At 39.4% G+C, this 26912-nt stretch overlaps 1 protein-coding gene across 10 annotated transcripts in view; it reads left to right on the top strand.

Annotated features, from left to right (window-relative positions):
• The first annotated feature begins 14813 nt into the window (after window positions 1-14813).
• Window positions 14814-26912, top strand: part of HACD4 (3-hydroxyacyl-CoA dehydratase 4) — a 30026-nt gene continuing 17927 nt past the window's right edge. For 4 of the 10 annotated variants that reach the window (XR_004443504.1, XR_004443506.1, XR_004443505.1 and 1 more), the window contains exons 1-3: window positions 15417-15618; window positions 18969-19072; window positions 21593-21720. Coding sequence is in view for 7 of the 10 variants with exons in the window: in XM_033237461.1 (XP_033093352.1) it covers window positions 15515-15618; window positions 18969-19072; window positions 21593-21720 (336 nt within the window). In the remaining 3 variants the exon portion in view is untranslated. Of the gene's footprint in view, window positions 14834-15416; window positions 15619-16249; window positions 16961-17027; window positions 17187-18526; window positions 18546-18968; window positions 19073-21592; window positions 21721-26912 lie in introns of those variants that run through there. The other 6 variants (XM_033237463.1, XM_033237462.1, XM_033237467.1 and 3 more) reach the window with 6 other exon arrangements.

Genomic DNA, 26912 nt, shown 5'->3' with positions numbered 1-26912 from the left:
AAAAAATATTTTAGCACCAAAGTGAGTGTGCCATCCTTGCAGATTATATAGTTTAATAAATAATTTATTAAATTTTAGCTACAATGAGCCAAGCACCATGCTACCACCACACACACACACACACCACACACACACACACACACACACAGAGCGATGCGTGATTTGGGGTGTCAACTTGACTTAATCAAGGGATACCCGGATAGCTGGTAAAGGATTATTTACTCTCAATCATTGCATTAATCACCCTCAATGCTTCAGTGAGCACTTCTGTTGAAAAGGGAACCAGGTGGTTTGGCATTTTGATTAGAATGATTGGGCTGCCCCAGGTGTGTCTGTGAGGGTGTTTTTCAGAGGAGACTGGTATGTGAGTCTGTAGACAGTGGGAAAGATCTGCCCTCAATGTAGACAGGCACCATCCAATCAGCTGGGGCCCCAGATGGAACAAAAAGGTGGAGGAAGGGCAAATTCTTGTTCTCTCTTCCAGAGCTGGGACACCTTTTTTCTCCTGCTGTTGGAAATCGGAACTCCAGGTTCTCCAGCTTTTGGACTCTGGGACTCACACCAGCAGTCCCCCAGCCCTGCAGCTCTCTGGCCTCGGATTGAGAGTTGCATCATTGACTTGCCTGGCTCAGAGGTTCAGACTTGGAAGAACCACATCCTTGGCTTCCCTGGTTCTCCAGCCTACAGACAGCCTATCACCAGACTTCTCAGCCTCCATAATTTTTTTTTTTTTTTTTTTTTTTTTGAGACGGAGTCTTGCTCTGCCGCCCAGGCTGGAGTGCAGTGGCCGGATCTCAGCTCACTGCAAGCTCCGCCTCCCGGGTTTACGCCATTCTCCTGCCTCAGCCTCCCGAGTCGCTGGGACTACAGGCGCCCGCCACCTCGCCCGGCTAGTTTTTTTTTGTATTTTTTTAGTAGAGACGGGGTTTCACCGTGTTAGCCAGGATGGTCTCGATCTCCTGACCTCGTGATCCACCCGTCTCAGCCTCCCAAAGTGCTGGGATTACAGGCTTGAGCCACCGCGCCCGGCCTCAGCCTCCATAATTAAGTGAGAATTTCCCCCTAATCAGCCCCTTCCCATGTATTTCTCTACACGTCCTATTGTTTCCTGGAATAACTTTAACACACCAAACAAAATATGACTTCTTCCCCACCACAATGCTGTGAAGTTAGAACAAATACTTCACAGACAACGAGACTAGGGCTTAAAGGGATGAATGAGTACCTCACTCAAGGCCTCTTAGGCACTACCTCTAACTTGATCATTATATTCATATTGTTTTTAAAAAGACTTTAACATTTTTGACAATAAATCATTATGGCTTAGTTATCATCTTAAAGATTTTTCTCCTCAGTTTATCACCCATCAATGTTATCTTCTTCTAAATTATGCTGTAACACCTGTGAGGACTCCATCCTCAAGATCTCTACAACACCCCAACACTGGTGTTGTGTATATTTTCCCATATACATATAAAGGGCAGGTCCATCCGGCACTACCAAGCCCATTTAGAGGCCTGTACACTGAGCTCGGGAAGCTAGGCTTACACAGGCCTGCACTCAGCCTCCCAGACTGTGTGTACAACTCAAGTTTGTACCTTGATGAAATCACAAACATCTTGAAGGTATCTCTCAAATCAAAGCCAAACAAGCTAATTGCCTAATCACCAAAGATCTTCAACACAGTATCCTTCTAGGTGAGCTAACAATTTTCCTATTAGAAAATTTCTAGTGTTCAAAGAAACTCTTGGAAGGAACCTTAGTTCAGGAAGAGCAGAGCCAAGAAGGTGAGGACACATCCCTCTCCTGTGCATTCCTTGGCATCCTTCCCTCACCCTCTCTCATGATAATATCCTGTCTTTATTTCATAAGCAAATTTAATCACTTACTCTCCACAGCATTCTTTTGCTGGGTCTTCAAACATGCATAGCTTCCCAAGTGTGGAGAACAACTTTGATAGTAATATCCACAATTTTCCTGGAATAGGATTCTTTAGCATCCCCAAGTTACCTGACAGCATTCTCAATAGTAGCTGTTTCAAACAACATTAAACCCCAGTTCATGAGTAGCTGCTCTGCACCTAGTATCGTGCTGGGTGGGGGTGAGGATGCAAAGGTTCCCGTACTCAGAAAGCTGGAAGGGTAGTAAGGAGGCACACATACAATCAGTACAGGTTATGGCAAATGGAAAGCCTGAAATGAAAATGAGGACCCAAGAGGGAGAAGCAGATAGGGTAGTGGACAGCAGTAGAGCACTGAGGGCTCAAAAGCAGGAAGTGGTTAACAACTGGCAGAAAAGCCAGGAAGATGAGGTCTGAAAAGCATGCCATGCTTGGCTGTAAATGGAAAGACAGAGCTAAGGCAACAGCTGGAGCAGAAGGCACAGATAAGGGAAAGAGCCTTTAGTTGCATCTTAACCTGCCTTAAGGATGACAGATTCAATTGCTTTAATATGAAGATCTTCCCCTATGGCTGACAGCTGCCACGGAAGATGAGGTGGTGATGGATGGGTATCTGAATAGCTTCAGATATAATTAAGTTGCAGGGGGAACATCCTATGGGACACAGACTGGAATTTTAGATTAGTGTAAAGACAAGCCAAACATTCTGTTTAGTTACTACTGCCTTCTAGAGTTCTGAAGCAAATTTTAATTCAGCATTTGTAAAACAGTACATATGTGAAAGCACTGTTCAATCATTTGAGTAGGCCTGAGTTAAAATACTAGCTTTACCATTTGCTAGCAGTGCTAACCCTGGGTAACTCAAATTGTGTTCCAGTTTCCTCACCTGTAAAATGGAAACAATAAATAGTACTCCTATTGCAGCTTTGCTGGAGGAACAAATTAGTTAATCCACATAAAGTGTTCAGAATAGTGACTAGCAAGAGTCAACCCTCAATCTATTTAGCTATAACTGGCATTATAATGATTACCATTTGCTCTTGATCAGTTTCTATCAAAGTCAGACTACTTACCTCATTTTACAGATGAGGCAAATTGGTTTCCCATGAGTAAATGATTTTCTTTGCACCCTATCCCAAGCCAGAATTACAGCAAAATTTGCAAACTTTCACTCATACACAGCCTAGTCTCTGTTAAATATGAACAAACCTTTACATGAAGGGCATTACAATTGCAAAGCAGTCTAATTATTTTTACTTAAGAATTGAAGCAATAAAAAAATTAGACTCAGGTTCATTTCATCATACCTGCCTGGATCACAAGGTCTACAAAAGTTAAATTAATTGTATTGGAAAAAATAACAGTAAAAGAAATTAAAAGGAAGAAATGTTGATATCTGATAAAATATCCAACCTGGTATCATTCATAAGCAGCCCTAAGTTCTGTGGGGCCTTGAAAGGGCTCTGATATGAATATAAACAGAACAGCAAATCAGCCCTAAGTTTTTATGTAAGAAACACACCAAGGAAGCTGTTTTCATGATTTTCCATTTTGTAGGGAGTCACAACACTCCTCTCCATCCTTGAAATGCCAGCACTTAGCACCTCACTTGGCATGAAATTGGTATGTGACAATGTAGGTTTGAATTGAGTGGAAAAGTAAGTTAAAGAGTTGAAAACAATCTAAATCTCCTTTGAAAATGGACAGAAGTATACCATCCATTATAATACAGAAAATAAAATGGAAACATTCAATGATTCTTAATCTGTAACAATAGAGGAGATGATTCTAAAGAGATAAAGCAAAAATCAGGTATATTAAGCATTGGAATGCACCAAATAATTATAACTTATAGATTTATTTTTATGCTATGCATAAACTAAGACAGGAATAATTTAGTTTTCCAAAGGTCAAATGGTGGGAAAAGGTAGGGGGAATGAAGAGAGACAGGGAACAACACTCACATGGATGTGGGTCCTACACAAAATATAGTAACGGTTCATAAATATCAAGTTCCCATTTCATGAGCTCTTGAGGGGATCCATGCAGAATAAGGTTTATTTATAACTGTGACTAAGTTCTTGATAAAGGAGTAAATAGTATTAGTGTTTCATTTTGAAAATCAGAAAAATGTATACTATATTTTACAACTTCTATAAGCAATCTTTACTTTTTTAAGATTCCCGTGATTGAAGTTTAAGTGTCAGTTATCTAGAGAGTTCACCTGTATAATGATTCTGGATTGGATAGAATAATTGGTATCACACTTTAAATGATGATAGAACTTAACAATAAATCAACTCTATAAATCTTTCAGGCACTGGACAAGAAAGAGTCCATGGCTGTGGTCCCTGAGAGAAGGGTAACACCAGCTTTCTGCCTAGGGGAACTTTCCAAGTCATGGCACAGGGAAGTGAATTCCTATTGGAAAGCAGTAGTCTCTCTGAGAGAGAAAACAAATATTGGAGTTTAAGGAGGCTGAAGAGGCTAGAAGTGTGCTGTTAGAAAGAGCCATACAGTGAGGGATCTCCAGATGTCTTCATAGGTGTCCCCTTGTGTCTTTTGCCAAATGCTAACCTATACAATCACAAGGCAGGGATCTGCAATGCCTGGCTGACAGCAGCTACTAGAAGCTGAGAGCCAAACAGAGACTCCAGAAGCTTTTCCACAGAAAAAGGTGTGGCAGTTCCAATCAGCCAGAAAAGAAAGACTTTACTGAAGACCCTGCTTATTTAGTTAAGACCTGAGACAGGTCATGTTTTAGAAGGGCTACTCTAACCCTAGGCTAATGGCTGCTCTAGATCTGCCCTAAGCAAAAACAAGCTTGGACAGGATCAAGCTGCCTGCCAGTAAATCAACTGCCTGCTAGCACAAAACCCAATATTCTTAAAAGGATAACAAAATACAGAAATGGTATGAGATGAAAAGAGAATCTATGTGACAGAATGAAGAATTTCAGAAAAGGTACACATGGGGGTAAAGATTTCCTCCTATTGGTATGAGATGAAAAGAGAATCTATGTGACAGAATGAAGAATTTCAGAAAAGGTACACATGGGGGTAAAGATTTCCTCCTATTTAAAAATTTATATAAAAGGCAATTGACTTTCTAAAACAAAATAAAATTTATTGTGGGACTTATATGCAGAAGCAAAATGTATGACAGAATATAGAAATAGCAGAAATTATGAAAGTGAACAAATGGAATTTTGTTGTAAGTTTCTTACAATACAGCGTATGTGATGTGCTATAATATTCAGTGTATGTTATGATTATGATACATCTGATAATTCCTAGAGAGATCACTAAAAGAATCAAACTTATAGCTAAAAAGCCAATAGAGGAAACAAAATGGGATTCCCAAAAGTACTTGATAACTCCAAAAATGTCAGGCAAGGAGGGAAAAAAATTAAGGCAAATAGAAAATAAATAGCAAAATGGTAGATATTAACCCAATCATAGCAATAATTGCCTTAAGTATAAACTAAATAATTAAAAGGCAGAGATGGGCAACTAGATTAAAAAAAAATAAAACCCAGCTGTGTGCTGTTTATAAGAGACACAGGCAAAATGTTAGAAAAAGGCTAAAAGTAAAGGAATAGGATGAGATATAACATGCAGTCACTTGTCATAAGAAAAATTTAGAGTAACTATTAGTATCAAACAAAGTAGACTTCAAGCCTAATATACTGGCAAACAAATCTATCAACACATGAAAATGATGACACATCTTGACTAAGTGTGAGGCTCGACCCAGTAATGCAAGCTTGCTTCATCACATTAACAAATATAATCTCAACAGATGCAGAAAAGTCCTTTGATGAAATTCCATACCTAGTCCTGATTAAAAACAAAAAACTCTCAGCAAACTAAGAATAGAGGAAAATCTCCTTAATCTAACAGAATATCTACAAGACATCAATTGCTAACCTCATACTTAATGAAGAAAAAGACTTAATGATTTCTCCCTAGGAACAGAAATAAGGCAAGGATGTCCACTCTTACTACTTCTATTCAGCATTTTATTGTGGATTGTAGCCAGCGTAATAAGCATGTAAAAGAAATAAAAGGCATAAAGATCTGGAAGAAAGAAATAAAACTAACTTTATTCACAGATGGCGTAATCTCATTCTAAGGAATTTAACAAAATTAAGTACTAGAACTAGTAGAATTTTAGCAGAATACAAGGTCAATATCCAAATAATTGTCCTCTAAAAGAAAAAAACAGGCAAATATTTTTGTCAATCTTAGGGTAGGTAAATATTTCTTAGAGATGACACAGAAAATGCTAATCATTAAGAAAAATCAAACTTTATCAAAATTAAAACTTCTGTTCATCAAAAGACACCATTAAGAAAATGAATCTGTCAGAATCTGAGTTAAAAACTGAATAGTTGTATATTATAATATATGCACAATACATACATCTGACAAAGGCCTTGTATTCATATTATACAAATTCCTATATTTCAATCAATAAGACATGCAACCCTATAAAATGGAGAAAACACTTGAAGAGACACTGCACAAAAGAAGATATATAAATGGTTAAATAAGCACATGAAACTGCACTTAACATCCTTCACCAGGGAAATGAAATTAAAATTGCAATTGTATACTATTATGTACCCACGGAATGGCTAAAATTAAAAACACTGACTACATAAATTACCAAGGACATGGAACTCTCATTCATCACTAGTGGGTATGTAAGTGATTCGATTACTTGGGAAAACTATTTGGCAGTTTCTTATTAAATACTATATATATATACACACACACACACACACACACATATACACACACCCTATAATCCAACAATTCCATTCCTAAATATTTACCTAAGAGAAATGAAAACAAATTTCTACAAGTAGACTTGTACAAGGATGTCACTAGCTTTCTTCATAATATTTTCAAATTGAGAACAATCCAACTGTCTATCAAGAGAATGGAGAAACAAATTGTGCTATATTCGTAAAATGGAATACTACTCACCAAGAAAATGAACCACTGATACATGCAGCAGCTTGAAGGAATCTCAAAAACATTATGCTCAACAAAAGCCAAATATGAAAGAGTACATAATGAGCCCACTTATAGGTTTTAGAACAGACAAAACAAATCTGTAGTGATAGAAATAAGTCACAAGGAAGGGACATGAGACAGGAACCAGTCAACTGAGAAGACATGAAAGAACTTTCTGGGGCAACGGAAATGTTCTATATATTCATGAGGAGTGAGTTATCTTGGGTATACGGTTTTTTGCAAAACTTATTGAATTTTATATTTGAGATTTTTACATTTTACTATATGGAAATGATGCTAAATTTGAAAAGGAAAAAACATTAAATGGGCCAACTTATTCCCTGAAGATGGCCTACTGTCAATAGTATATGAAACCATGATATTTATCTTGTGACTAAGGACCATCTTGCAACTGTTTGTGTATATTTCTTGTGGTGTGTAAATCAGTGTTTTATAAAAATGGGATGGGATGGTCTGATGCATATACTCTACCTGGTCATATCTTGTTTTCCTCTTTCAGGAATACATAGCAGAAATTTCACCAAATGCGCTGGATTGGCACTAACTCATTTTGTCCCTATTAGCAGAAAGTGTTACAGCTTCTTAAATTTTTTGCCAACCTGATGGATCTAAAATATGCTATTGTTACTTCAATGTTTATTTCCTTGACTATTAAAGAGTCAAGCATCTTTCCATATATTTAACATAAATTTGGATTCTTGGCTGGGCACGGTGGCTCATGCCTATTATCCCAGCATTTTGGGAAGCCGAGGTGAGCGGATCACTTGAGGTCAGGAGTTTGAGTTCAGCCTGACAAACATGGTGAAACCCCATCTCTACTAAAAATACAAAAATTAGCCAGGTGTGGTGGTATGTGCCTGTAATTCCAGCTACTTGGGAGGCTGAGGCAGAAGAATCATTTGAACCCGGGAGGCAGAGGTTGCAGTGAGCTGAGATCGTGCCACGGCACTCAGCCTGGGCAACAGAGTGAGACTCTGTTTAAAAAAAAAAAAAAATTTGTATTATCTTTTCTGTGAATTGCTTATTTATCTTCTTTGCCTATTCTTTTGCATTAAAAAATCTATAATCCTAACTTGGTTGAACAGCTCTTTCTAACACATAGGTTGTCCAAATAATCATCTAAATTTTATAAAATGTTTTATTGCCTTTGTCTTTACCTGTAATTCTTTAATTTTATGTGGCGTGTGGTAACTTTCCAAATTTACTTTCCTCCAGATGGATTAACTAGGTGTAAAAGCTGTTTCTCAGATAATAATCTTTTATTCAGTATCTTCTTTATTTCTAGGGATCTTACAGTTTTGTTAGTATTGTGAATGGAATTTATAATTCTATTTTTTTAACTGGTTATGGCTTTTATAGAGGAAGGATTTATCAAAAAAATTTTTTTTTATTAAAGCTCATATCTAGAGCCTTTTGGAAAAGTGAGAAGAGATTATCTCATCACATAAAGGCAAGTCTGAGCCAACAACATCATCAATCAGGATTCAACAGAACTAGTCCCATTTTCTTCTAAATCTCTGTCTCCTCGTGGCTTCCTTACCTGGCTACTCTCTGATTTGGGCACCTATTTTGCAGTTCTTTTCTGTTCTTCCTTAACTAAATTCTACTGGCCCTCTATTCAATGCCTTAGCTGCTCATCAGGCTGGTCTGAGAGGATGCCTGCTGCTTCCCAGGGGCTGAAGCCAGCACATCTATGGATCTGTCCTCTCAGACAATACAGTAGACACCACTAAAGCAATCTCCAGCTATAGAGAATAAAACTTTATATGAGCAATATAAAACAACCATCTGCACTGTGGTCTTAAAAGTTTTATATGCAGTAAAGATTATTCCTAATGAGGAGATAAGAAACCATTACAATCTTGAAGAGTGGACATTTAAATGTAGTTATATTGAGCTAATAAACCTTAAAAATTAACCGACTAAATCTCAAAGCAGGGTTAACCTGCATTGAGTAGGCCAAGCTTAAGTAGCCCACTACTAGTGTTAAACAGGGGAAGTTTTCTTTCTCTTCCCTTGACCCTGGTATCTAATGTGTAGAGATGCTATCTAGCGATCTAGCCATCCTCTGATACACCCTACGGAGATCCAGTCTCTACCTACCTTCAACACACCTAGCCAGAGACAGTGAAACCCGTTTTCTATCTGCCTAATAGGCAAATACAAGCATACTTTGCCTATGACATCTCTCTGCCTCCTCTTCCTGCTTTTGTCTAGTCAATCCTTAGTTAGAAAACCAGCCCAGATATTCCTATCTGGGTTCAGCCTTGACTTTTTGATTCATTACAGAAGCCTCCATTTCTGAATCCATCTCGTCTCTTTCCTTTGTCATGCTGCCCCTGATCTGATCTGCTCATTACCTCCTCTTCTATGATATGACTCCTTCTCAATACAGAAAATGTATTGAGGTCTAAGCTCTTGAATTTCATTTGTGATGATAATTCCTTTGTCTACCATGGCTTGCCCCCCACTTTTCTGTCTTCTACGGGGCTCCACATAATTTGACAGGCAGCATCCAGGGCTCTACCTTCAAACTTGCTTCAGGCAGGTTGTTTGCTGGGCTTGCCAGGACCTTGGCCTCCATATCATTTGAACTCTGACAGTTACCTCAGTTAGTCCTCACATGGGAAGTAGAACAGGGTCTGTAACAGCATTACTTTCACTTTAAAAATAGAGGAGCTGGGGCTCAAGAGAGGCTTTAATACTTGTCCAGCATCACAGAGAAGTGAAAGCTACACTTCAACCCAGGTCTCTCGAATAGGTCTCCTGACTGAAAATTCCTTGCTTCCTGTAACTGTTTATTTCTGCCTCTGAGAATAATTTAATAAAAATATCTGGCCTTTTATTAAACTGTAATTTTCTTGAGGATGGAAGCCAGGTCTTTTTGCCTTTACATTTATTATCTCCCAAACATCCAGTAAGGGCCCAGGTCTTATACAATATTTTTGATAAACAATTCTGTGGAAAGTATACACAAACAGCAGAGTGAAAATGTAAAACCAAAGCATGAATGAAGAAGTACAAACATTAACAACATTTACAGCTGATGGCTTTTCTAGGAACAGCTTTTATAGAAAGTGTATATTTGAGAAATTGAATGAATCATGGCATTTTAGAGTATTAGAACCAGATCATAAAAATCTTTATGATCTTCTTATCTAATCCCTCTGAATTGAGAGAATAGCCAACATTTAGGAGGCAATATGGAATAAAAGAGTCTGAGGAGTAAATCTTTTTTCTTGATCTCAGAAACCCATTATTCAAGGAAGAATTTTTTCTGGTCATATTTTTATTGAGACCAGCATTTCCTAGCATTGTTAAGTTTATATAAGTATATAATATGAGCTATGTTCATCTACTTAAACATCCAGTGAGTTGATAACTTTTTTTTCTTTCTAAAGAGGTTGGTCTTGAACTCCAGGGCTCAAGCAATCCTCCCACCTCAGCCTCCACAGTTGCTGGGATTACAGGCATAAGCAGCAATGCCTGGCTTTCAATAACTTTTAGACAAATTAATTTTAAATGCTTAGATCATGTCTTTTAACGTTACCTCTTTGTTTTTTAACTTTCCTTATTCAAAAATAGATTACAAAAGACGTTGCAGGGGCCAGTCATAGTGACTCATGCCTGTAATCCCAGTTACTCAGGAGGCTGAGGTGGGAGGATTGCTTGAGACCAGGAGTTCAAGACCAGCCTGAGCAACATAGTAAGACTCGGTCTCTACTAGGAAAAAAAAAAAAAAAAAAAGTTGCCATTTTGCTTCTTGACTCTGTGTATATCAAACAATTACAAACTCTTAAATTCTTACAGGCTCATTCATTTCAAAAACCTTTTACCTTAGACTACCAAAAAGCAACACTGCCTTTAATAATGACCAGAATATAACACAAATGATTTTATCTGAGATACTATAAAAGTTATCTTCTTTTGAAACTATTTATATCTACAACCCAAATAATGTTCCCATTACCAAAAAACTGAACTCTAAAGAATTAGCATATCAGTTGGTTTTCTCTGAGTGATTCCTCTAAGCAGTTTATAAAGTGAGTTAACCTAAGAAAAGTCATTTTCAGTAATCATAGACAATGAAGTTGAACAAGAATATATAGAAATGAAAATTGTGAATTTAAATAAAACTTGAACTACATATAACAGGAATAACAGTTTTTAAACATATTACAGTTGGCTCTCCATATCCGGGAGTTCTGTAACTGCAGATGGAAAATACTTGGGAAAAAATACAAATTAAAAAATATATCACAACTATTTATATAACATGTACATGGTATTCAATATTATAAGTAATCTAGATTGAAAGCATATGGGAGAATGTGTGTAGGTTATATGCAATTATGTCATCTTCTATAAGGGACTTGAGAATCCTGGACTGTGGTATCTTGGAGTGGGTCCCGTAGCTTGTCCTGGAACCAATCCCCCATGGATACCAAGGGATGACCGTAATATGATTTTCTTTTTGCATTTCTTTGCATGACCTTCCTAGCCTGCCAGAATCATCCTTTTTGCCTCAGGAAATTTGGCTTGTGGTAGGAAGAATGTAAAGGAATGAAATGGGTTCATGCTGGGTTTTTACCTATCAAAGTGGGCTCTTGCAGTCCCCAGTGAAGCAATGGTTTTGAGTAAGAGGAATTTCTCAGTTCCCCCAAAGGACTTTTCTTAGGATAGCAAAGCTTAGAGAGCTGTGGACTGAGTTTTACAATAAGCCACAGGGAACAAAAACCTAGGATATGAAAATACAGGAAGACACACCTGCCTAGGGAATTAGTAGCAAGGTTTCTAGGATAGGAGGAAAGAGATTCTAAAAACGGAAGAATGGAAAAATGGAATGTAGAATTTTAAAAAAACATATAGAATGGAAAGATCTACATAGCAAAGTCCCTATTCCTTCTCCCCAGCTCCCTACCCCAGGACTAAACCAAAACCACAAATCAGGACAGGGACCTAGTGAGAACAGGAGATGCCTAAGTTGCAAAATTTAAGCAGGCATCCCCTCTCAGTACTGCAAGCTTGAATGGGAGCTCCTCCTCAAAGTCCGTACCCTAGGTGCCTTGCTAGCCTCATCTACCCCAGTCCTGCTACAAAAACAGAGATGTGGTAATAGAAATATCCTAAGTCAAGAGGAAGAATCACACACCATAGGTTTAGTGTCCTTTCTCAGGCAGATGCAGGGAAACCTGTGAGCTCTTAGGGCAGCACCAAATTCAGGGCACAATGTGGGAGAGAGAAGGCAGTGCCTGCACAGAAGTTTCCTAATGAACTGCCAGGGGGATGAGGAGATGCAGAGAGAATGAAGAACGAACAGAGGCCTGGGGATGGAAAAGAAGACTGTCAAGGGAAAGACAGAAGACAGGAAGTGATGGGGGGTCTTTAATCGGTAGTAAGTGGGCCTAGGTTACTATTAACATATTGAGTGAGGATACATCTAGTGTACAGACACCAGTGCAAGCAAGCCCCTCAAGAAGCTATCATGAACTAAAAGACAACCCAGGGGCCTATGTGTACAGGTCTGAGACTCAGTCTTCACCAACTGCAGGTTGTATAAATGTCATACGCGAAGGTGCCTTGGGAAGAAGGGCAATAAATCAAAGAGTCTGCCCTGGAGGATATTGCGTTTTTTTTATTGACAAATTTTGTTTTGTATTGTTTACTTTTCCCTTGAAAAGTATAGGATGTTATATCATAAGTAATAATAAAAGTTATTCTAAACAAAAAAACCCTACATTTCTCTTTATAATATACTTCGCCTATTTTTGGGGGGTTTATTGTCTTCCAATTATTGAGTTTTGAGAGTTCTGTATATATTTGCACACCCATTCTTTATTAGTTATGTGATTTTTAAATATTTTCTTCTGCTATATAGCTTCTCTTCACTCACTTGAAAGTGTCTTTTGAAGGCCTGAAGTAACTAAGAAATGCTTGCTTAGCTATCTAAGAAGGCTTCTAAGAAGTATCTATGAAATACCTAAGAAATCTCTGCCTAACCCAAGGTCACAAAGAGTTTTATCCTGTGTTTTCTTTGAGAATTTTTATAGCAGGGAGAGGCGTGACCTCTGAAAACTCAAGGTGCTGAAAATTTTTAAAAGAATTTCTTTTGTAGCCAGTCTGTTACTGCCATGAAATATATTTCAAGGTTTTAGCCTCCCAGTTGGTGCTCTTTGGAATGAAAACAAATTGAAACATTTGCCCAAGGAAAACAAAATTGACATGTTCAAATAATTTTAAAATGTCTTCTAAAGATTAGAATATATTAATTCAGTTATTATCTTGGACTCTGACTTCGGTACCAATGGATAACTGGAAGTTGAATATACATAGTTCAGTAATGGAACTATCACTGAATGTTTTGTTTTGGTTAAAATTATGGAAAACTCCAGAAAACTCATACTGGATTTAATTCATTCATCCAAAATGTTTATGGATACATACTATGCCAAGCACTGTACTAGGGGCTTATTTTCATCTATATATTTTCTTATTTGATCTTTCTAATAACTATGTGCTTTGGGCAAAAGAAACTTCATTTTTAAGGTTAAAAGTTGTGAAATTCTCACTGTTAGTGAAAGAGAAGCTTCTGAGAATCTATAATCTAGTTTAATAGTCAAGTACCTTGACAACAACAATACCCTAAGATAAATGTCATGATAGACATACGTTAGCCTCTGTGGCTCCCAGAGGTTCTTAAAGAATAGAATTTTGACAGGTAAATAATGGGCTTTGATAAGGGGAGGAGGTAGAATAGAAAAGTTATAGGGGAAATTTTTCACCGAGGCGCATTGGCCTGAGAATGCCTGGTGTGGTCATGGAACAGCAAGTTGCTGTGATTTTTGGTAAGGGGATAGGATGGTAGGAGATGTCAGCATGTGACAGGTTTGGGGGCAAGAAGAGATACACTGTAGCAGGCAACAGGGAGTCAGCAAAGGATTTAGATCAGGAGAATGGCTACATCAGAACTGTGTTTCAAGAAATATTTTTGCCATCCTTAACTAATCCATGGCAGTCTGTGTAGAAGGAGGAAAGAGATAGGAGGCAGGGAGGCTGGGGGAGGCCATCTTGATAATGCTGGCAGGATGTGGGAAGGACTGGGAACTGACCAGGGGAAAGGGAGAATTTCACTTTTCATCCAAAATGTTCTCTTCTAAGCTCTTTTTGTACTCTTTCCTTGGGAAATAACGTAGAATCAGCTAACAGCTTGATTTGAAAGGATTTTTTAAAATTTTTTGATTGACTGGCTTGTTCTTTCTTTGACAACTAAAAAGGGCAGCAGAAAGATATAACCCAAGACGCTCCAGGAAAGTCAACTGAGTTATGATGTAAAGAAAGGATGTGAGGGATGAGGGAGGCCAATTACTCCTCACCCAGGTACTGGAAAATAAAGAATGGACACAGAACACTACTGATCAGTAGGAGATCTGGAAAGGATGGGATCAATTGAATTTGATTGGATGGGGGTACTTAATGATGACTCCCCAATTTTAAAACCAAGTGGCTAGAAAAATGGTGGTCTTTCTGTGGGAAATAACACAATGATTTAGGAAGAGAGATAGTGTGCTTATTTTAAATAGGTTGAATTGGAAGACGTTCCTATTCAAAAGATAGTCCAAATGATAGGACTCTCATGAGGAAATATCCAAAAGCTATTCATAGGCCAGAGATAGTGTTCATAAAAGAAGAAAGGGCTGAAAATAATAGTCAAAAGTTGTCCACATGGAGATAAAGCCATGTGTGGTTGTCTGTGCTGAGGGATAACATGGTGACAAATAGATGGTGACTAAGGGCAGACTTTTGAGGAAATTCAGCAGGAGAAGAAGACCCATCCAGAGAGACAGAAAGGACATAAGGCAAGAGACGCAGAATATGTAGAACTTCAGGGGTAAATGGAAGACAGGCAGAATTGGTAAAATGCAGCAGACCTGTCAGTGAGCATGTGGATGCAGGGGCTGTGTTTGGTGATAAAGGATCAATTCTTCTGGGCAGGCTTTCCACCTTCTCCCTCCTGCCCCACTCCAGGCCATCTGGGTCTTTACTTTCTCTCTTGTTGCCTAACCTGAGCAGAGACAACACTGATAATGGGTTAGCCACCAGTTTACCCTTTGGATCAAATGTTCTCTAAAAGCAAGGACTGTGGGGCCTCATCCCGCAAGGTCATACAGGATGGGAATTTGGGGAAAAATAAACATAATCCCTGATGGAGCAGTGTCAGGAGAGTCAAACTGTAAGGTATTATGGAACAGGAAGATGGTAGGAAATGAAAGAAGCACTTGATTATAGAAGGCAGGCAGGGAATTATGAGAAGATTCCATTGAGAGAGAAACAGAAAGAATAAAATGTTTAATTATATGGTAAGAGAGAGTTGTCTATGTCCCTAAACTGCAGTGAAAGCCAATGGAAAGGAGGAGATGACGATGCAGGAAGAGGCAATGTCTAACTACTGATGGAGTGATTCTGAGAAGGGACTGGTAAACACAAGGGTGGGGTTAACCTCTGACTGACGGCAGGGTATGAGAGAAGATGCAGAGAAATGTAGAGGTGAGAGGTAGGCATACTGAATGGAATGGACTATGAAAAAAGGAAGCCACGGCCTAATGGGAAACAAACAAGAAATCCCCCCAACCTTGAAGTTCTGATACTGCCATTTTATCAGTTGTGTGACCTGTGGTAAGTGACTTAACATTTTTTAAATGCCTCAACTTCCCTTTTGGTAAAAATGGGAGCGCTAACTTCCAACTCCAAAACCAGGCGCCATTGTCCCACTTACTTGCAAGTGCCCTCTTAGATGTTTCTCTGTTTTTGTTTTAACGTTTCCTTTTCTGGGTAGATGAGCTGGAAGATGGGCTGGATCTTATTAGCAAAGCAGGAGGTTGGGTCATCTGAGTACGGAGACAGTGATGCCATAAGCCTGAGAGATCACGAAGAGGTTTTAGTAGTGCTGGGCATAGGTTAGAGAAATTAACACAACGTGAATAAAGATTTGCAGGCACCAGTGAGGACCCAAGGGAGATTAGAGGGCAGGGAGGCCTAATAGAAGAGGAATCAGGCCCCTAGCTGAAGAAGTTTTGGGGAAGTGTGCTACAAACTTCGTTTTATTTTTATTTTTGAGACAGGGTCTCGCTCTGTCACCCAGGCTGGAGTGTAGTCGCCCGATCTTGGCTCATTGCAGCCTCTACCTCCCAGGCTCAAGCGATCCTCCCACCTCAGCCTCCGGAGTAGCTGGGACCACAGGCCCACGTCACCATGCCCGAATAATTTTTATATATTTAGTAGAGACGCGTTTTCGCTATGTTGCCCAGGCTGGTCTCGAACTCCTGGGCTCAAGCGATCTTCCCGCCTCGGCCTCCCGAAGTGCGGGATTACAGGCATTAGCTACCGCGCCCGGAACAAGCTTTGTGTCTGAACCTGGCTCACAGGTGGGCGTTGAGCGGAGCCCACCCTGGAATCCACACATCTCGGGAGGCTTGGGGATGGGCTTCAGCGAGTTCGGAGGCCCCGGAAATCGCCCAGATGCATTAATTTCCACAAGGCTTGCAAAGGGTTCTCCACACAACGATTAGGAACCTGTAATTAGAGCTTGGTAAGCCCTCCGGGAACGCGAGCCGCCTCCCAGCCTTTCGCCCTGACGCGCTCTAGCAGTGCTGCAGAAACTTCAGGAACTTCGTTTTCATCTCTTCCCCGACGCACGACCTCGGGCTTTTTCTTTTTGTAAACTGCTGAGTGTGGAGAGGCCCCGCCCTTCCGCGCCCAGCCGCAGGGCCGCCCCTGCCTCCTCCCCGGTGCTCCTTCCCGGACGGCGCTGGAAGCCCTGGCGGCGGCCCATGGGGCCCTTGGCGCTGCCTGCCTGGCTGCAGCCCAGGTAGGGCGCTCGGCCGAATCCCGAGGGGAGGGGGCCTGGGTGGAAGGCCTGGGGGCGGGAGCTCCCCTCTGCGGCGGGCGGGCGGCCGGGCGGCACCGACCAGGAAGGCACAGCGCTACCGTGCCCAGGCACCCCTTGGAGCTCGTGCAGGTATTTGCTTACTTACCCCTCTTGACCACCCTAGGAAGCAGGCTCTGTTATTTTCTCCATTTTACAGATGAAGAAATGGGAAGGACAGGCTGCATGGCTACCCCTGCCCTTGTGAGCCCTCTGCCAGTACTTCCCTCCCTCACCAGGGGCCCTTCTCTTGACTTTCTCAGATGCAGAGTTGCGGGGTGATTTTTAGATCTAACAGCGGTGGAAACACCTATCACAAGTATGGATTTCAGGGCCCTGTTGCGGGGGGGAACAGATTCAGTCATATAGCGGTAGGGCTTGGGGGGGTGTATATGTTTAACCCACAGACCAGGTGATCCTGATACAAGCTGAAGGAGGATTTCCTCTTCCCAAACTCTTTAGCAGTTCCTGCCTTATGGGGGATGTCCCCAGATAAAATCATTCTGTCTCCCAGCTTATTTTCCTTGTTTCTCGGAGGTTTTACATCTCCAAGGAGGAGTAAATCTTGACCACACTGGCAGGGCCACTCCCGTCACTCTTCTGAACACCCAGGGAACATTTCAAACAGTGCTTGTTCCTAACTCCCTCAAACCATGTATCTGTCAATCTTCTCTTAGTCATCTCCCCAGCAACTCACAACACATTGTTAAACCCAACTTGACTTCCCTTTTCTGGTATGAGCAACTAAATCGCTTTCTGTGTGTATCTGATGAAGGAAACTATCTACCCTTGCAAAATATTAATAGGCAGTGGCAAGATGTTAATACTAACCCCAATCACATAATGTGTTCAAAAGTCAGGTGTGTCCAGTTACTGAATTATCCAACATTTGGATTGCTCCCATCCCTACCCCCCTTCAGAACCAAAACACTTGTGTCTCAAGTTTCGCACTTAGCAAGCTGAGCTACTGGAACACATAGTGACACGTCAACCCCTCTGCACACATGGATTTTTTGTTGTTGTTTAATTTTTTATTTATTTTTGAGACAGAGTTTTGATCTGTCGCCCAGGCTGGAGTGCAGTGGCACTATCTCGGCTCACTGCAGCTTCTGCCTCCCGGGTTCAAGTGATTGTCTTGCCTCAGCCTCCTGAGTAGCTAGGTAAGCTGGGATTACAGGCATATGCCACCACATCCTGCTTTTTTCTTTTTTTATTTTTGTAGATATGAGTTTTTGCCACGTTGGCCAGGCTGGTCTTGAACTTCTGGCCTCAAGTGATCCAACCCACCTTGGCCTGCCAAAGTGTTGGGATTACATGTGTGAGCCACTGCACCCAGCTGGTTTTTTTTTTTTTTTTAAAGAATATTCAAAGCCGCCTTCGCAGTGGTTTCTTTTATTCCTTGGTGAGCAGCAAGGTTAGAACTTTATCAAAGATGAAAGCAGATTTTGAAAAAGCACTATATTTGGTTTTAAGCAAACTCACTCTACAGATGGTCCATGACTCACATTTTTTTAAACTTTGTGATGGTGTGAAAATGATATGTATTCATTAGAAACCGTACTTCAAATTTTGATTTTTAATCTTTCCCCAGGCTAGCGATGTGAGGGTATGATACTCTTTCATGATGCTGGGCCGCAGCATCGGGCCACAGCTCCCGGTTGGCCGCATGATCAGGAAGGTAAACAAGCAGTACTCCACAGTGCACTGTGTTGCCAGATGATTCCGCCCAATTGTAAGCTAATGTAGGTGTTCAGAGCAAGTTTAAGGTAGACTAGGCTGAGCTGTGATGTTCTGTAGGTCAGCTGTATTACATGCATTTTCAACTTATGATATTTTCAGTTTACAATATTTCAGCTGATGGGATGTATCAGGACGTAATTTCATCGTAAGTGAAGAAGCATCTGTACTTACTTTAGCAGGTAGTGTAGGCTATGGCTCCCTTCAAAATCTGATATGTACTTGGGGATAACCCGATAAAGGACTGATATGGAACAGTTTTCTTTTGCTTTCTCAGGGTGGCCAGTACATTAAAGGACATGTGTACAGTGATGAAAGGATGATTATAAAAGAAGTGTTTAATGGTATTTTCCTGTATTTCTAGGTATAGGAAGAATGCCTATCTTTTCATCTATTACTTAATCCAGTTCTGTGGCCACTCTTGGATATTTACAAATATGACAGTCAGATTCTTTTCATTTGGAAAAGGTAAAACTCCAAAACAGTTTTTTTATTTTTAACTTTTAATCCTTGTTTTTGCCTCATCCTGCTTAAATTTCTATACATCTCAACCTAATATCCTTCTCTAAAATTTTTATTTTTCAGCAACCATGTTTATTGCAAAACCTTCTTGGAGAAGGGGGAAGGTGGGATATGTAAGGGAAAGGGATTTGGCTTCCCTCTGAGTAGGCAGTTTGCCTAAAAACAGAGATGGATGGCACTGGGGTGGCATCATTTCATTATTCCTTTTCCATTCTGCACCAAACCTTAGCAGATTTCTTGTGTTTTGAGGAAATCTCAGCATAACATTTTATGCAGAGAAATCAGGAATGAATCAAATTCTTCCAGTGTTTGTATTATTCCCCAGGTTTGAGGTAACTGGAGACTACTAGTAAGTGAAATACAAATTTTATATTCCCCAGGCCTCTATTTGGTCCCTTGAAGAAGTTATATGTAAATGACACACACTGTAGATGGCTAACCACTTATATAGTAGTCAGCATTAATGGTTCAAGTCATAAACTTCCTCTAGTTTCCTGAAAAGTAAAGTCACTGTTGGGTGACTAAATGACTATCAAAATAACATTCTCTTCATGTTCCATCCGCACATGGGTAAGTGTCATCACAGTTTACAACTGTTGAGTGACTTGACAATCTAAGCAACTGCTGGCTTCAGCTAAAAACAAATGTTTAGAATGCAGCTGGGAAAAGTCATGCTGTGCTCATCATTTCAGATGTGTGTATCATAAGAAGTTATTCTACTTGCAAGGTCCCATAGCTATTTTATGTTACTTTTTCTTACTGAAAATCTACAGATATATTCTCACCTTTGTTAAGGCCCTCCAAAGATATAACCTAAAGCTTGAGTTTCAACTACAAATGTTGAGTTTTCAAGCAGAGGAAAACACAGGTGATGGGAAAACTTCTTCTATATTTTTATTAAAAAAGCCATCACTTCTGGCCCTTTGAGGTTTGCTGAGGCAGTGTAGGCATATTACATGTCATTTGCAACACAAGCCATGGACTCTCTTATGCTGCCTCGCCTTTCCAGTGAGAAAAGTTGCCTTAGCGAGTATTTCTTTTTCTTTTTTTTTTTTTTGAGATGGAGTTTCCCTCTTGTCGTCCAGCCTGGAGTGCAATGGTATGATGTCACCTCACTACAACCTCTGTCTCCCAGGTTCAAGTAATTCTCCTGCTTCAGCTTCCTGAGTAGCTGGGATTACAGGTGCCTGCCACCATGCCCGGCTAATTTTTGTATTTTCAGTAGACATGGGGTTTCACCACGTTAGCCAGGCTGAACTCCTGACCGCAGGTGATCCACCCACCTCGGGCTCCCAGAGTGCTGGGATTATGGGCGTGAGCCACCGTGCCTGGCTCGGCGCATTTCTTTCTCAATTATTACCCTGCCATTATAATTGTAGAAGCTACTTATTATTAAAGAAACACAACTGATTCATTCAGGAGACAGACTGAAAACAACCAAGTGTGGATTCAGTACAATTTTTGAATCAATGTATAAATGACATAAGTAGCTCAACAGAAACCTGAAACCCTGAACATGTTATACCTGCTACCTTCTTCCTTCACAGAGCTGTGTAATTCATAATGCTCTGGTACAGCGAATGCAGAGCAGTGGATAAGAGCATGGACTGTGTGCTTCGGGAACCATCTCTGAAATGGGGATGATGATAATAGTGTCCATCTCGTGGGGCTGCTGAGAAGAGAAATCCTTAGTGCTCAATAAATTATCATTATGTGAATTACCACTGGGCAGTAAAGAGAGCAAAATCTTCCCTACGAGTTTCTAAACATGGCAGGATTTCATTTTAAAACTTAAAGCAACACATTTATCCTATGTAGAGGAACATTTGTTTCCCTTCCATTTCAGCTCCCTCTAAGCGCACAGCATTTCGTTTGAACCCTCTGCAATGCAAACCCCAAAAGTCCTGATCGGAGGCCCAAGTTCCAGTGTTTCATAAAATCCAGAAAAGCACTAACCAAATATGTATAGAAACAAAATCCTAGATACATATGTTATTTGATATCATGGCATTATTAGTGTCATTTCCATAAAGTTTCTCTGAAATCATTTTTTTTCTCATTTTTGTCATTTCCTTGTCAGTGGAGGAGCTGTGAGCACAGTGTCTTTAACAAGTTTGCTTCTATCTACACTTGAGGTGGTCTAGATTCTAGGAGGTTACTCTTATGTGGGAATTGTTTTATAATCTTAGAAGTGGGGAATAAATGCTACATGTACATTTGCCCATGAAATCCTTCTCAAGTTTCTACTTCTTTTGTAACAGAAGCAATTAAAATACACTACAGTATGGGGTGCTTTTTTGGTGTGCATTGTATTCTTAATAATTTAGTAGCTACTTAAGGAATTGTTCACATATACAATGAAAAAGGAAGTGAATACTCTCCATTTGATTTCAAAGTGCTGCATACATTTGGGTTATAATCCAGTTTTTACTTACTATATCTGCATTTTTAACCCATGGGACACAGATTCAATGGTTGACACTTTTTATGCTATTGGACTTGTGATGCGACTTTGCCAGTCCGTTTCTCTCCTGGAATTGCTGCACATATATGTTGGCATTGAGTCAAACCATCTTCTCCCAAGGTTTTTGCAGGTAGGTTTGAATCACATTATTATTATAGAATCTGTTTCATATTTACATTTTTTCTATGTACAGCTTCTCCTGACTTTTTGGCAGTTAGAAAGCCAACCCTTGTCTTAGGTCACTGATAAGGACAATTAATTTCATGGAAGGACAACCTTATTCTAAAACTGCACAATTAGAACAACCAGTTGGAAACATTCAGGGTAGTGATGCTTGCTGATCTTGCAGCACTGCATTGGTCCTATCCTGGCAGGAGATTTCACAGCCACTTGCTACTCTCACTATATCACTGCCTGGGGTAGTAGAAGACAATGATAAGGCATAGGATTGGAGACTTGGGTTTGAGGCCTGGCTTTTCTGCTTACCACTATGGGATCATACCACCCACAACCATTGGGCTGTTGAGGTAAAGGACACCACAAATAATACCTGGCAAAGAGTAGATGATTAAAAAACAAAAAGCTTCCTTCATCTACATCCAGAGACTAGAGTACTCCTAGGCCATTCATTCTTGCTCATTCCCTCTTTTTTACTAAACATCAATGGAAAGGGGAGATCATTTGTGTTTATCTAATACAGCATCTAAGCATAGACTTGGGGAACACACAGACCTGGATTCAAATCCCAGTTCTACTTTGCACTAGTTGTATACCTTTAAACAAGTCATTTAATCATTCTGAACTTCATTTTCTCATGTGATATGAAAATAACATGTATCTTATGAAGTAACTGAGAAAATGGATAAGTTCCTGGCACTTAGTTAAGAATACAATACTTGGTAGCTGTTACTACTATTTTCTTAACTATTCTTTGTTCCCTCTTCCATGCCTCTAGCCCTAGATTACCATGTTCTTTGTAAAGGCTGGTTGAAGGAAGATGGGAAATTTACTAGTAGTGACTCCATGTAGAAAATCATTGCTGGATAAAGGCAAAAAAAAAAAAAAAATAAAGATTTTCTTTAGATTTTATATAGTTCATACAGTTGTCCCTTTCTTGTGGGATGGTAAAGGTTAGGCAACTATAAGAACATGAGTTTAAAGTCTACAGAAATAGGTATCTACGTGAGTATAATTTTAGGTATCCTCAAAATAAATTTGAAAAATTGATAATTTTGACAATTTCACATTGTAAAACTAATTAAAATATGTCAGAATTCTATTGTGTTGCCAGCACCTAGCAAAGTGCTTAGAATGTAAATGTATACTTTAAATTTTTGTTAAAGAGTGGCATAGATCCTTTTATTAAAATTTGTCTAAAATATCATGAAAGTTTAAAAGATATAAATAGTATAATCCTAAGGAGCCTTTTAACAACTGAGCATTACAAGTTTATGGAGTATTTTAAATTTTACTTATTAAATAAGAGTAGGGAAATAGTATCCATTAGGATAAAGACATTTAAGATGTTGAAATATCAAATGTAAAATAAAAATTAGGGTAATGGTGCATAAACTAATAACATAGTAGTCAGTTAACTAGCTAAGACCTAGATGGAATTCCCTTTAACATAGTTCCTTACAAAATCAACGGGGATACAGATCTGTCTCAACAGCAACATAGTATCTGGGAGCATGATTTATTGGTGTTTATTACTTATTTACAATGTGGTGTACCTCGAAACAACCAAAATACATATAGTACCAGCATCCCATAATGCTAATCTTGGAAAATAAAATTAACAACTAACATTAAATAAAAATTGTATTCTATCATCTGGAATGATTTTGCTTGGAGTATGACTAAATTCATCTAAAATCTCAGTTATGTTTTCTATTGGTATTTTTTTAAAGGACTTTTTACCTTTTTAGGCTAAGTGGCTACTGCTAGTTTCATGGTAAACATTTTCAAAATTAAGAGTAGTGTTATTTTAGTTATTGCCAGTGTAGAGAATGCACCTAGAGGGAATAGATAATTTTGTAAGGAAGAAAACTCACTGAGCAGCTTGAATGTGCCTAGAAAATGTGCACATATGTACTTTACAAAATTAGGCTTGTTTAGTAATAGAAATTATTATATAACTTAGAAATCTGATTTCTTGGAGTTCCAGGAATGCCACAATATACACCTGATTTTAATCACTGCTAATTAAAACTTTAAGGGCTTATAGAAATATAACTATAACCAAAGAACCAAATCTTGGTTTGGCAATTTAAACATAGTGGCAAATATATATTGACACCTTTTATTCAAAGGCGAGTTTGCAAAGTCTGATGTTAGCAGAGTGCAAATGATTTTTAAGTCTTCAGTTACTGGGAGAGATAAGTCAGAGATCACTGTGTTAGGGAAGAAAATTATTCTCATCCTGAGTATTATCAATTTTTGTTGTGGTTGTTTGGCTTCCTCTTTTTATCTCTTTTGAGATTTTATTTGGCCCCTATTTCTTTTATTAATTTATCATCCTTTTTGTGGTTCCCACGATGGAAATGGTGTTGGATAAAGGTTCAGAAACATGCCATTGTTCCCAAAGTTTCATTTTCTACCTCCTTCTTGTATTAGAGTTATGCAGACAATTAGAATTCCCTCATTATGGGATGGCACTGAGGCCCCTGCTTTAAAATAATGAAACAGAACTCTCAGATTGTGTAATCATTCTTGGTTTTCCTGTTTCCCCATTTTTAAATGAAGAAACTGTAGTTAAGAGAGTGGCTGCTTTTAAGTAAGCTGAAAAACCATGTCTATACAGTTGTCATGTGATTTTGATATTACCATCAAGAGATTGTTAAGTGGGCCGGGCGCAGTGGCTCAAGCCTGTAATCCCAGCACTTTGGGAGGCCGAGGCAGTCGGATCATGAGGTCAAGAGATTGAGATCATCCTGGCCGACATGGTGAAACCCCATCTCTACTAAAAATACAAAAAATATTAGCTGGACATGGTGGTGCGCGCCTGTAATCCCAGCTACTGGGGAGGCTGAGGCAGGAGAATGGCTTGAACCCTGGAGGCGGAAGTTGCAGTGAGCCGAGATCGTGTCACTGCACTCCAGCCTGGGCGACAGAGCAAGACTCCGTCTCAAAAAAAAGGAGATTGTTAAGTGACAACTGAATTCTTCTTGGGGGGAACTAGTCCTCCAAAATATCTAGAGAAATAATTCCAACCAACAGTAGGAACTGATTACCTAGTTGAGCAATTAGCATTACAGGTATCAAGTAGTGGTGGTGTGTCCACAGGAGATAGGTTTGTTTTTATACTGTGTTTCTGTTTCTTGTGCTTTTGTTTCCTGTGCATTTATTTTTATATTTTTTTATTATGCCTTAAGTTCTAGGGTACATGTGAACAATGTGCAGTTTTGTTACATATGTGTACATGTGCCATGTTGGTGTGCTGGACCCATTAACTCGTCATTTACATTAGGTATATCTCCTAATGCTATTCCTCCCACCTCCCCCCACCCCACGACAGGCCCCAGGGTATGATGTTCCCCATCCTGTGTTCAAGTGATCTCATTGTTCAATTCCCACCTGAGTGAGAACATGTGGTGTTCGGTTTTCTATCCTTGCAATAGTTTGCTTAGAATGAGGGTTTACAGCTTCATCCATGTCCCTACAAAGGACATGAACTCATCCTTTTTTATGGCTGTATAGTATTCCATGGTGTATATGTGCCACATTTTCTTAATCCAGTCTGTCATTGATGGGCATTTGGGTTGGTTCCAAGTCTTTGCTATTGTGAATAGTGCCTCAACAAACATACGTGTGCATGTGTCTTTATAGCAGCATGATTTATAATCCTTTGGGTATGTACCCAGTAATGGGATTGCTGGGTCAAGTGGTATTTCTAGTTCTAGATCCTTGAGGAATCACCACACTGTCTTCCACAATGGTTGAACTAGTTTACAGTCCCACCAGCAGTGTAGACGTGTTTCTATTTCTCCACCTGTTGTTTCCTGCACCTGTTGTTTCCTGACTTTAATGATCGCCATTCTAACTGGTGTGAGATGGTATCTCATTGTGGTTTTGATTTGCATTTTTCTGATGGCCAGTGATGATGAGCATTTTTTCATATGTCTTTTGGCTGCATAAATGTGTTCTTTTGAGAAGTGTCCATTCATATCCTTCACCCACTTTTCGATGGGGTTTTTTTCTTGTAAATTTGTTCTTTGTAGATTCTAGATATTAGCCCTTTGTCAGATGCGTAGATTGTAAAAATTTTGTCCCATTCTGTAGGTTGCCTGTTCACTCTGATAGAAGTTTCTTTTGCTGTAGAGAAGCTCTTTAGTTTAATTAGATCGCATTTGTCAATTTTGGCTTTTGTTGCCATTGCTTTTGGTGTTTTAGTCATGAAGTCCTTGCCCACGCCTGAGTGGTATTGCCTAGGTGTTCTTCTAGGGTTTTTTATGGTTTTACGTGTAACATTTGAGTCTTTAATCCATCTTGAATTAATTTTTGTTTAAGGTGTAAGGAAGGGATCCAGTTTCAGCTTTCTACATATGGCTAGCCAGTTTACCCAGAACCATTTATTAAATAGGGAATCCTTTCCCAATTTATTGTTTTTGTCAGGCTTATCAAAGATCAGATGGTTGTAGATGTGTGATATTATTTCTGAGGGCTCTGTTCTGTTCCATTGGTCTATATCTCTGTTTTGGTACCAACCATGCTGTTTTGGTTACTGTAGCCTTGTAGTATAGTTTGAAGTCAGGTAGCATGATGCCTCCAGCTTTGTTTTTTTGGCTTAGGATTGTCTTGATAATGTGGGCTCTTTTTTTGGTTCCATGTGAACTTTAAAGTAGTTTTTTCCAATTCTGTGAAGAAAGTCATTGGTAGCTTGATGGTGATGGCATTGAATCTATAAATTACCTTGGGCAGTATGGCCATTTTCATGATATTGATTCTTCCTATCCATGAGCATGGAATGTTCTTTCATTTGTTTGTGTCCTCTTTTATTTCACTGAGCAGTGGTTTGTAGTTCTCCTTGAAGAGGTCCTTTACATCCCTTGTAAGTTGGATTCCTAGGTATTTTTTCTCTTTGAAGCAATTGTGAATGGGATTTCAATCATGATTTGGCTCTGTTTGTCTGTTATTGGTGTATAGGAATGCTTGTGATTTTTGCACATTGATTTTGTATCCTGAGACTTTGCTGAAGTTGCTTATCAGCTTAAGGAGATTTTGGGCTGAGACAATGGGGTTTTCTAAATATACAATCATGTCATCTGTAAACAGGGACAATTTGACTTCCTCTTTTCCTAATTGAATACCCTTTATTTCTTT

Source organism: Trachypithecus francoisi, unplaced genomic scaffold (assembly GCF_009764315.1).
Source record: "Trachypithecus francoisi isolate TF-2019V2 unplaced genomic scaffold, Tfra_2.0 Lachesis_group16, whole genome shotgun sequence".
In the NCBI taxonomy this organism is placed as follows: Eukaryota; Metazoa; Chordata; class Mammalia; order Primates; family Cercopithecidae; genus Trachypithecus; species Trachypithecus francoisi.
The sequence above is the reverse complement of the archived record's forward strand: the minus strand, read 5'-3'. Positions and strand labels throughout refer to the sequence as shown.